This window comes from Argiope bruennichi, chromosome 7 (genome assembly GCF_947563725.1).
Source record: "Argiope bruennichi chromosome 7, qqArgBrue1.1, whole genome shotgun sequence".
In the NCBI taxonomy this organism is placed as follows: Eukaryota; Metazoa; Arthropoda; class Arachnida; order Araneae; family Araneidae; genus Argiope; species Argiope bruennichi.
The window spans coordinates 47,203,383-47,216,313 of record NC_079157.1 but is presented as its reverse complement, the minus strand read 5'-3'; the positions used below and the strand labels follow the sequence as shown (position 1 = coordinate 47,216,313).

At 31.7% G+C, this 12,931-nt stretch overlaps 1 protein-coding gene across 1 annotated transcript in view; it reads right to left on the bottom strand.

Moving 5' to 3' along the window:
* LOC129975363 (sodium/potassium/calcium exchanger 4-like) overlaps nucleotides 1–12,931 on the bottom strand; it is a 110,983-nt gene that overhangs the window by 60,061 nt on the left and 37,991 nt on the right. The window contains exon 2 of the mRNA XM_056088426.1: nucleotides 5,594–5,745. Within this exon, the coding sequence (XP_055944401.1) occupies nucleotides 5,594–5,659 (66 nt within the window). The 5' untranslated portion in view covers nucleotides 5,660–5,745. The remainder of the gene's footprint in view (nucleotides 1–5,593; nucleotides 5,746–12,931) is intronic.

Here is a 12,931-nt window from a genome sequence, read left to right as displayed (position 1 = left end):
AATTCTTTAAAAAAATCCCTATGATCCCCTTGTCTAATTCAACATCTGTAAATAAATCCCTATCAGAATATCATAGTGTATAAGTACTGGGAAAAATATTATCTCTCTCTTTCCCCTTTTTCGCTGTTTTCTGCTCTTGTGCCACTCTGTGAGTGAACGTGTTTTGTACGTGCTACTTGTACATAAATCATGCCTCCCGGGATGAAATAAATAAATATATCTTTTTATATAAACATTGAAAACTGATGTCTAAACTCTCCTCCCCCTTATTCAGTAAAATATCCGATGCGAACGTGAAAAAGGAGCTTGAATTATGGGTAGCAAATTCAACAATTTTAATCAGTAAAATTCCTCTTATGTATTTACTCTATATTTTGATGCGTTTCATATCAACTCGACTTGATTAATTAATTTGTTTACCAATCCTGATAATCATACATTATTTATTTCGTGGAAACTCTGAATATTAAACTAGTTTATGCAAAGTGCCATCCTCTGTAAACATTAATGAAAGACAGAGTATAGCTATTATTATGAATTGAAATGCCAGACAAAGAGAGATTTAAACTGCTGTAATCGGCAGCGATTTCGAAGCCTTACTCTTAGTCTACCGCCACCAAGTGAAGCTGTTTTAAAGTGCAATAAACTAAAGCAACCCTAAGCGCTAGTAGTTTATTTTAAGCCCTCATCTTGCCTTAATAGAGGCAGCATAATTCAAACTCTCCGTGAGTTCAAAATTGCTCCAAGAAAAGCAATTTTCGGGGAACCTCCGTGATAAAGCAATTAACAACATCTGACAAGGCAGTAAATCTGTAATGGTGCTATAAAAATCTAATGAAAAGCGTTTGGAACATTTTTAATTTCATTTTAATGCCGACGAGAAAGCAGGCGTTCGAGATTAATCGCTCTTCCAAAATGCCCTTAGGGTATACGGTTAAAGGAGATGCTGGACCCTTCAATTCTTTTATGTTTTTGACACTGAGCCTGTAGTTGCAGAGTATTGCTAGAGGAGCAATAAAATAATAATAATTTGTCATTAGAGTTAAGAGGTTATTTTCAATCATTTATTAATTTTCTTACATATATATGGTTATAAAATCATTTATGTTGTGAGGAAAATGTAGTAGCTTCTTGAATTTCTATGAGGAAATGAAAGGGCTTTGAAAAATGATAAGGATTACGGCGTTTGAATGATATGTCATTGAAGATACTTTTGAATATTGTCGTGTAGATGAGGTGAATGCAGTAAGTCCAATAGAAATGAACACACTCAAGATCAACTGAAGAGTTTAATACCAATCTAACCGATTGCGAAACTACTTATATACAGTTCAAGAACCTTCTAGAATTTGAAGGCCCGCAGAAAATTAGAAATTTACATAAATAACATATTAGAATAATTAACATAAATTTGCATAATTAATATAAGTTTGACATAAAGCAAATTGAAATTAAAAACCAATTTTTGACTGTTCGCCTCGCTTGTATTCGAATCCGCAGCCTTCCGCTCCGCTATGAGATGCGTCGTTCAGCCGACTGAGCCACCGGCGCTTGGTCGGAAGGAGCAATTTTCGCTACAATATGATTTGATTAAATCATGTTTCCTCTCTAAACTGGACCCAATAGTAGTTGTTGTGACTTATGGCAATTTATAAGCCAGCTGACAATTATTTGTCAGCGATTTAAGCCGAGTGAGCGTCTCTTGTTTTTTCAGTAGCGCCAACTAGGGGAAAGAGTATGACTTAGCTACTTCACGTATCACGTTCGCTTGCACAGAACCTCTTTACAGGGGGGGGGGGGCACATTGACACACCTGGCAGATAGAACACAGAAAAAGAACAACTATGTCCGAACCGGGCCTCGAACCCGGGAGATCAAGTTCACGGGGAAGACGCCCTACCCCTAGGCTAGGACGCCTACACCAAATAATTGTTTTAAATCATTAGAGACAAATATTTACTTAGAGTTTGAAAATTGCTTTATGTGATATTAAGAATTACATTTTTCGTCATTTAATCCTTTATTCACCGACGGTACTTCGGCGTATGGGTACTTCGAGTATGAGTTCGGCGTAAAAGTACCGTGTAAATCAACCTGCTATTTTTACAATATGACTATTTTTTCTAACGGTATTTGAAAGAACACTAAGAACGTATTTCCTATAGAAAGTAGTAAATGTCAACTAAAAATAAATTAATAATGAAAGCTTTTTATTATTTATTAGTTAAATTATTTTAATTAATTAAAAAACTTTCCTCTTCCTGGGTCTATTCTGTATCGAAACGTAACTAATAGTTAAAAAATAAATTTGAAAAATTGATGGTAAAATATTTTGGTAAATAAAGAACTAAGCTAATAAATATACTTCGGAAAAAATCACAAGGAATAAATTTTTTAAATATTCCCCGTCTCTATGCATCTTAAATTATTGGTATTCAAACATTTTAAACAATAATTACAAAAATCAGCAGGAACTGTCTCCTTTGACGCATACACTCTAAAATAGGTATTAATTCACTGCCTCATTCACTGCTTATTAATTTATTCCCTGCCAAAGTAAGGGTCCCGTCTAAAAGTCCTGAATACTCAGATTTTTATTTTCACAGCTAGCACTTAAGCGATTTGGGCTTCTTAGTAGAACGTGAAGCCCGCTCTTGTGATGTGTAATTTAGGAGATGGGGTACCAGCTCAGGTGTCATCCTCGTCATCCAACCGCGGCTCAAATTTACGAGGCCCTATTGTTGTTTTAAAACGGGACGTTAATATAATTGTATTAAACTAAACTAAGAACATGAAGAAAACTGAGTGTCATTTGACAAAACTACAATTTTAGCGACAATATCGCATACCAAATTTCATTTATCTAAATTGTTGCATCTTTAAGTTATCGCGTTTCCATGGCTGCGAAATACAGACAATCAATTGCTTGATGTATTTGATTTAAAATTTGACTATATTCTTCATTTTAGATTCCAAAACAAGTCGTATCCGTCTAGTTCTTGGCATTTTCTAGCTATAATGTTTCCTTGCACTCGAACTGACAGATAGGCAAAACCTTTTAGGAATCGTTTTCATTCAAAATTGGACTCAAACTTGATGTTAAAATAGTATGTTGAATTTCATTCCTCTTTCTCAAAGCATTTTTGATACTGTGTTCAAAAATACAGTATCCAAAAAAAAAAAAAAAGTATCCAGTTGAACAGACATAATTCCAACTAATGGGAATGGTTCTCCGAATCTTTCTCGCATACTCTCCATTTAAGGTTTTAATTTCTTTTCTGGCTTGAGATTGTTGTTGTTTTTAATGGTACTTGTCATAGATAAGCCCACTGACTTTAGAAGTCAATGATTTTAAGCCAAGGGTTCAAGGGTTAAGCCAAGGGTTGTTTATCCAGTAGCGCTATCTAGGACCAAGAATACGACTTAGCTACACACACGTCACAACCCTTTTTAAGGGGCGGACTTCATTCATGCATTTCATTCATTCATCCACAGACCATAATTTAGACCTGAATCAGAGAACGATCACCCCTGATCCAGTACCCCCAGTGGTATTATTCTCGTCATGGAGGACTTTGTGACCACGACAGATTTATACGCACTCCAGCCACCACACACACGGAGAGTCTTCGGCCCGGCGGGGTTTAAAACTCGCAACCGAAGGGACGAGAATCCGCATGAGATTACGAACTTTGAGTGAGCCCGCAAATACTTTCCATGGCATTAGAAAATAATTGTTACGAAATATAGATCTTTATCATGAATTTAGTAACTCTTCTGAATCTATTATGCGAATATGTATTTTGAAAGCCTTTTTGTCGATCGATTAAAATGTAAACTTGGCAAGGAACCTCAAATGTAGTCACATTTCATTGATTTAAATGAATAACTGCGTTTTGTGCATGCAGAAGTATAGAAAGCCAGACAGACAACCTTTTGACAAAATTTAATAGCAGTCAATCTTTTAGATTTTAGGCCCTAAGTAGATAATTTTATCTGCCTATTTGCTTTTTCGAGTTATTAAATTCACTTGCAGAAGCCAGAAACACTTCCTTTAAATTAAGTCGTTCAAAATTTGATAGAAGTTTACATATTTGGTCGTAAATCTATATACCAAATTTTATCCATCTAGCTCAGAGTGTTTTTGAGTTTTCGTGTTCACAAACAAGTAGATAGGCATAATACCTGAAATGTGTTTTTCGAACTCAGGGGGGGGGGGTCTAAAACATGGTGATTCGGTTAAAATCTCGAGTTCGAATTTTTTGGCACTTACAATACTTCCTGTATGTATTCGAAAAAGTAAAAATGGGTTTTCGTATTAAGCGAGATCTGAAACATAGAGATAGTGAAAACTCCACTTTTTGACGGTTACATTATTTTTCTCTTCATATACAAGAAAGTAATAACAATTTCATTTTTCTACGGATAAAAAAAATGGTTACGTTTTAAAGCTATGATAATTCAGTTTTGGCCAATTTTATAATGTTCCCAATGACCTTTCTCAAGATGATTACCAATTAACGAGAAGTACATTGAATTTCATTCTTCACTTAAAATAATGAAATTCAATGCTTTTAAATTCAGCAAGTTTTAGCAACTGAAGAAATATACTTCTTAAAATTAGAATCTCAATTCTAAGAATAAATTATTAGATATGATTGTTCGAACCCAGGGAATATATGAAGAAATAGACTTCATAATTTTATCCTGTACTTTTATTGACTCAAATATCATGGAACAAAATTCTTTATGTCACTTAATGTATTTAATTTAATTATATATTTCCTTCTGATTAGAAATAAGTTATGAGGCTAGGAATAGAGAAATGTGTTTAAATGCTCAATGATTCAGTCTCCAAAATTCAAGCTATCCGGGTTAAAGTTATCCTAAACTAACAGAAACTAGGCTATACTACTTCTAAGAGTTGCATTTACTGCAGGAACTTCTTCTTCAGTAATGGCGTAGTTATTTGAAATATTTCAAATCAGTAAAAAGAAATAAATGCCGTAGAATTGCATACAGATAAGATAAAATAAAATTTCATGAATGAAATGCATAAAAATGTCTTTTGTTAGAGCTATTATACCTTATTTTGCTCAATGTCTGATCAGAGTTGTTTTCATTGTTCAATAAACAATTAATAGTTCATAACTGAATGAGAAATAAAAAATTGAACCAAGAATATCCTTTATTTTTTTAAAAATTCTGACATCAAAATTCAGAAATAAAAATAGCATTCGCTAAGATCTTCAGATCAAATCAGAAATTTCTTTACAGTTCCCAGTATCACGCCAGGAAAAATTTGAAAATAAATCTGAAGGACAAAAAAAAACGGTTTAGTAACATGGATATTTATATAAACATATATATGATTATCATTCTGGAATTCCATCTACATACTTTGAGTGAAACTTGAAAAGGTGTCAGGAAACATCACTATACACATAGAAAAACATGTTCGGAAATGGGTAAGTGGAGCAGCATGTGATATTCCAATAATATTCAATAGGTTCTTTTCTACCCGATACATACGACTTTGAACAATATTTCATACCAAACGTAAAAAGAATGTGGAAATAAAAAATGGCCTTACTGAGCAACATTCCTCCAGCGAAGCAACAAAGTAGTCATCGCAAACGACTGCAACAGCGTAGAACATGTAGATGATCACGGCGATGTGGATGATCACAGCTCCATGAGCGCGTTGCTTGTGGGTGAAGAGATCCGGTGGAAACTCGTGGTATGCTGAAAGTCAAAGAGAGTGCAGATTAGATGAAGAAAGCTACATACATTCAATACAAAAACTACATTTACAGCTGTCTTAGAAAGTGCTGAAAACCTATTGATAAACAAGCTATCATTTATAATAAAAGCTATATTAAACTACTGATAAACAAACTATTAGACAAAACATACTGAAAAACAAACTGATAAACAAGATATTTAAAACAAATTCAAAATATTTAATGGATGCTTGTATTAATGTACTAAAGAAGAAAACTAGAATAATAACATATCTCTATTTTCTTTTATATTTACATAAGATAGAATGTAACCTCTGCAAACCATATAATCTTTATGGAGAGTGAAAATGGCAATATTATAATATATATATTCTTAGAGTAATAATGTTTATTATATAGAGAACAAAAGATGCTTCTGGAGAGTACATTCAAAGGAGATCTAACTTGAAAGGAATTAATTAGGAACATTTGCACATGTGTATGAGTTTGAAAAACTGGGAGATAACAAATTAATTTTTACGTAATTACGTAATTTAATTTTCGTATACGTATTATAGAGAAGTCAAAAAAATTCGAAATCGAGATTTAGATGAATCTCCAGGTATCCTCTTTGAGTTCGAAAAACATATTTTTGGAAAATTTCCGTCTGTCTGTCTGTGACAAAGATAACTCAATAATGCTTTGAGCTAGATGGATGAAATTTAGTACGGTCTTTACATCAAATTTGTAGATTTTTATTAGATTTTGAGCAAAATCCGTTGAGAAGAAATCTGTTTGTCGGGATATAAGTTAATACAATAACTAGAAAGCGGAGATAGCCATATAGATGGAATTCAATACACATATTTAACATGTATAGTGCAAACAACTACCAAATTTTTAGTCAAATTGAATGAGGGGTTGACCATTTGTTGATCTTTATTTTTAAAAGCATGTAAACACGATAATTCAAAAATGCAAACACTTAAATATATTTCATTTGGCATGGAATTTTGTGACTAGAAACGTAGTTCCTTATCAAATTTTTCTTTTGATCGGTTTGGAGAATGGCACCTAAAAGACAAATTCGATTTTCGAATGGTATTAACTGCATGCCAAGGATTAATCGCCAAAAAAAAAAAAAAAAAAAACTCACCAAGGATAAGATGATAGGTATTTTTTTTTCTTTATTCTATGAAATACAAAATGTGATATATTGAGACACTATATGTAGAAATCGATGGAAAAAGAGTTACTTGCAGATTTTGCCCTGATCTTTGAGGGCGTGTCACTGCTGCCACCCCCGTAACCTTCGCTTTAGGTTACGAAATTCAGACTTTTACAAGAAGAGCCAAAATGAAGGTCTCTATTATCAATCCTGTCCGCGTCACCAAAAGAATGTAGCGGTTGCAATATCATAAAATATCAGTTTTCTTTTGTTTAAGAATAATTTAAAAAACACTTTTCTTTTTAAACATTATTATTCTATTCTATGGAAAAGTTTAAAAAAAACTAATATGATGAAACCCTTTTATTTTGTCTAAATTGTTTTGAATTAATTAGCCAGCATCTTGCGCAATAACAAAAGCTTGATCAATTTCATTTAAGCATAGTTAATTTTCAGTTCACTGAACGCTTGTCGGGTTTTCCCTGAATGAATAATAAAATCTTTAAAGGAAAATCATAGTTAACTCGTTGCTTTTCTTCGGGCCACTCATTTTGTTAACTAGAATATCGTTGGCTACAATGTAAACAGCTTCCTTTTCAAGCTGCACTAATTTGCCTAGTAAAAATTGTACTGAAAGTGGTGGCATGACTGATTTGTTGAAGTTCTTTTTATTACCTGTCTTCAACTAATCGAATCAACATTGATTCCGATATTTTGCATAAGCCACTTTCGGCGACCAATTAAATCTTCGAGAGTATTGATTCTTATGTGAAACTTGATCAGCACACTATTTTTGAATTTCTGACTGCGAAAAATAAAGATAATAAATTACTAGTTGTCTTCAACGGTCAGCTATTCTCTCATTATCTATATGTTTAAAATAAATTTCAAAACAAGAAAATCAGTCTTCTAGCCACAGCTACTATACCAATTTCGTCAATCTATCAATTTTTATATGAAAGGTAACCATAATTGGCTTCTCCTCTCTACCCGCGAAGGTGTTTGGTCGACAGTAAAAACAGCAATTATGTTTGAACACTAAGGCCGATAACTGGCCATGGTACAACCCCTCCCGTAGAAGGCGTCTTATCATCTGTAGGGACTTATCATCTGCGCCAACAAAAGGGTAGCAAAATAATTAATTATCATGAAAATGTTGAAGTTATTTCTAATACTGGATCTTCTAATGCTTAAAAAATAAGCATTGCAGCAATGTTGTACAAAAGCACGACTTTGGCATCAGAAGATAGTTATTGTATATTGCTTCTTTTCGAATGTATCGAGACCTTAGTTTTGGTCTCAATTTAGCGACAAAGAAATTATCATGCATTTAGAATAAACTCAAAGTTGATCAAAATTGTTTAAAGAATTTTTATTTAATATTTTTAGTGGTAAAACTCAAATTTATTCTTTATAATGAATGCAGATTAGGAAATTTTAATATTCTGTTTTGTTTCGATATCAAATAAACCACGAGAGAATAAATTCAAAGCTAGTATTGTGTTGTTTCCTTGGAAAAACAACTCCTCTCTAAGAACACAGATTATAGAGGGCGCTTCACTTTTATTTGACGACAAATAAAAGTTGTGAGATTAAGTTTCTTCCAATTGATTGCAACAAAGTGAAAAGCATACAATTCGGAGGCAACAGTATCTCGCAAGTATTCATAATATCAACCGTAGACCTCCAGTCAACTCTTTTAAAATCTTCCGACTTATATATCGTAGTAGAGAAAGTTTCAGGGAGATTATTTCTTGTGGTTTGAAATAAGCGACCGCTTATTGCCTAAAGCTGATCCAGAGTGTACGCAAAAAAGAAATGGCAATTTGGATTGCAAAGCTTACATTTTATTGTTTTTGAAATTACTTTAATTTCTAATAAAGTTAGCCGAATAATAAAAAACATGCATAATAATTTCTATTATCCATACAATTGCATCTAATTTTAAAATATTTCAGATAAATAAAAAAAAATGGAGAATACTATATACATTGTATATAATATTCTCAAAACGTATTTAATTCTAATCTTTAAAAATCGTTATAACAATAAATAATAATTAAGAACATTTCAAAGCAAATTACTTGAGATTTGACATTACCTTTAAACACTAATATAGAAGCAGAAGTCGGTGTCAGTTCCAAATGAATTAGATAATTTATTTTTATCGCGAAAACAAATACCGGGTGTTTCAAAAATGACCGGTATATTTCAAAAATCAATAAAAATTAAACTGTCAGCGATAAAAATACACCGTTTGTTGCAATATACTTGGGAGAACAGTAAATTTTCAGGCAGACAAACTTGCGAAATTAATTACAATTTTCAACAACAGATGGCGCTGCAGTCTGGAAAAAATCTAAACTACAATATTTTCCAAATATCCACCATGCGCAGCAATAACATTGCGTAGTCTCAGAATGAAATGAGCAGAAACCCGTGTAAACGTCTCGGGCGGGATGGCTTCACATGCAGAACAGACGTATTGCTTCAGTTGTTCTATTGTTTCTGGATTGTGGCGGTTCACCTGATCTTTCAAGTGTCCCCACAGAAAGAAGTCGCAGCGGGTTCATGCACGACCTCCGTAATACAAGGCCTCACAACTCCCAACGCGTTCAGCCCGTGACGTCACGAGTTAGGATGAATTTTCAGGAAAATTCTAAAGGCAGCTGGTGTAAAAGAGTGCGGTTAGTCACGGTAGATGTTGGCGTAGCGAAGTGCTGGTATTGTGTTACTGGTTTTATTTAAAAGTTTTCTGATCTTTTTTTCATATTAATTTTAATTTATTGTAATAAAGATGCCTAGTGCGTGCTGTGTTCCTAATTGTAAAAGTAATTACACGAAAAATAGCCCCAATATTTCAGTACTTTCGTTTCCAAGAAATGAAAACACTAGAAGAGCATGGATCTCTGCAATAAAGCGGGACAATTTCGTGCCAACTAAATATAGTAAGGTAAGTTTCATTCTTTTTTGTACAATTTTTAGTTAATTAATTCTCTTGAACTGTGAAACATTTAAAATTATGTATAACTTCCATTTCTGTCATTTTGTTTTCTCTACATTTAGTTGCTTATGCTTCCAATTACTTTGGTATTGTTTGCTTGAGCTAAATAAAAAATTTCTTTGTTTTATTGTTACTTCTCATAGTCTTTTTTTAAATTTGTTCTTAATATTTAAAATGTTTTGTTTCTGTATCTTTTTAATTATACTTCATATATATTTTTTTAAAATTTGACCTAAGCCTAATATTTGTTTCATATATGTAGGTCTGTGCTAAACATTTTCCAGAAAATCAGTTTTTAACTGTTAGAGAAGCGTTTAATACCAGTACAGGAGAACTTATTCAAGTACCAATGGAGTATAAAAGGTAAGTTTTTTTTAGAAATATGTAATAATTATCACCAAAATCTTACAAAGTACTTAAGTGATTTACTGTTATTATACTCTTATAAAAAAAGTTTAAAATCATCTAATGAATAATAAAACTTAATTTTTTATTATATATATCATGACTATAGATTGTAGCAAATTAAATTTATATTTTGTTCTAAAATATTATGTAAAAAAGTTAGATATAGTTGTAAAACAATATGAATTGCATGCTCATATAGGTTTAGAAAATGGGGGTAAACTTTCTTTCCCGCAAGAACATATTTTAAATGCAGTGCTCTATAATTTTACAGTATTTAAAAAAATATGCGACGAATATGAGTCTGAATTCCTAAAACTTCACGATCAAAGAAAAATAGTTTCTTGCCTTACATATTCTATTCTAGAAGAAAATGAATTCTGTGATAGTGGAGCATGTGATGAAGGTCATCAGTTTAATTCCATTATCTGGAAAGTTTGGTGCTCCACAAATATATTTTTAAATAATTATGTTAAGAAAAAAAATGATAATTTAGCTAAAGCTTTAGTTCAGAAAAAAAAACCTAGCTGTAAAGAAAGCAGAAAAAAGAAAGGAAAAAAAAAAATTAAAAATTACTAACTTGAAAAAGAGGAGGGATGATAAAAATATTTAATATTAAATTTTCAAGCATAACAAGTAATATCAGTATAAATTGTTAATTGACTTTTATCACAATTGTTTCTTTTAATATTGTTATTAACTTTTATTTATAAATTTGTATTTTAACTTTATTTAATATTATAATTATTTTCATTTGTCTGTGTGAAATTTATAATAAAGTTAAGAAACAAAATGTATTTTGTTATTGTCTCTGAAAATAAAATGTTATGAATCAAATAGTGTGTGATTTTTTATTTGTGTTATCCTTTACTGTTACTTCAGATTAAGTATAAGTGCATTGAAATGTGAAATCAGATGTAATAAAAGCTAGTTTATTAAATTGTATGAATTACTAATATATTAAATGAAAACAATTCTTAATGTGAAAAAACAAGGTGTGAAAGTAATTCTTTTTTATCAACAGAATTAGTTGGTGTAAAATTTAAATCTGATATTAAATACATTAATGTTTTATTTGAAAGCTTTAAAATCATTAAGCTTTAAAAAGTCTTAATGATTAATTTAATTTCAAGCTTTAAAAAATATTTTCAAGGAAAAAATAAAACGATTTTTAACAGCTTTTAATAAAATAAAAAAAAACTATTAAAACAAGAAAACTAACAATACCTCAATGTATATATCTAATAAATTCACATCTTCGAAAGTTTGAATGTTATTAATTGGTCAATACGCTATAGAGGACTTTTAAGATTTTCTATCATGCCGTTTCTTTTATTCACACGGGAAAAAATAAATCTTGAATTTTATGCAAGATTCATGTCTTAATATTAGGAATAGTAAGTTATTTTTAAGTGAATTTAAAATATACCTACACATCAAGGAAGAAAGCAGGATTCTGCTCACGGCAGGCAATCATCCTAATTGTGTGACGTCACAAACTAGTTGTGAGGTCTTGTATTACGGAGGTCGTGGTTCATGTCTAGCGATTTCAAAATTTTTCAAACAGATCCTTTATTATATCGCTTTTTGGCTCTTTGGTTACATTAAACTTTCGTTGAAAACTTCGTCTTGCTGCAACAACCCTGTGTTCTACGCGGTGGAATTCCAACCCCAGAAAAATCCTTTGTTCTAAGGAATAAACCATTTTTTCACAGCAAACTTGCAATCTGTGAACAGCACACGCTTAAAGCAGAAAGATAACTTACAGAATGGCAAACTCAGACTGCATTTTCTTCTATATCTTTCAAATCGTCTGCAGCGCCATCTGTTGTTGTAAATTGTAACTAATTTCGAAAGTTTATCTGCCTGAAAATTTACTGTTGTCCGAAGCATATTGCAACAAACGGTATATTTCTATCGCTGCCCGTTTAGTTTTTATTGATTTTTGAAATATACCGGTCATTTTTGAAACACCTGGTATATTTCTAATGCATTAAGTATTTCAAAACTAATAGAGATTTAATATGTCTAGTTACCACTGGATTAGATTGACAATAATAACAAATGGTTTTCTCAAAATCCAGGAATCTTTGCATATAACTGAAATAAATGGCGTTCGCTAAATTGAACATAATGCAAAATTTTGTTTATTGCTTAAGGAAGGTATCAATAAATACATTCATTTATTTTCTAGCCGCCTTTGGCTCTGCGTGTTCACATCATAATCCAAAAAATAAAAGAGTGGTATTCAATATTCGGTCTGCAGAACACAATTAATAAATTGTGACAGATTTTGCTGTTACAATCAAATTTTATATCAAAGTTGTAGTAGTAAACTGTGTATATTTTGCTATCCAAATGTATGTAAATATAATAAATTGAAAAAGCAAACAGTAAATGAATTGTATCTGAGCTATGATTTTGTCAAGAATATTTCATATTCAATGTTTGATTAGGTCTCTCTGGGGATGATTCGGTGAATATGTGCACAGATTCATAAATTTATAATGAGTAATCTGTCAGAAAGATTGAAGTGAATCAGATAATAAAATCAAACGTTTGTCAGTCTGTCTATTACAACTTTTAACCAACAGAAGTCTCCCCAAACTTTCTCGCATACTTTCTAATAAA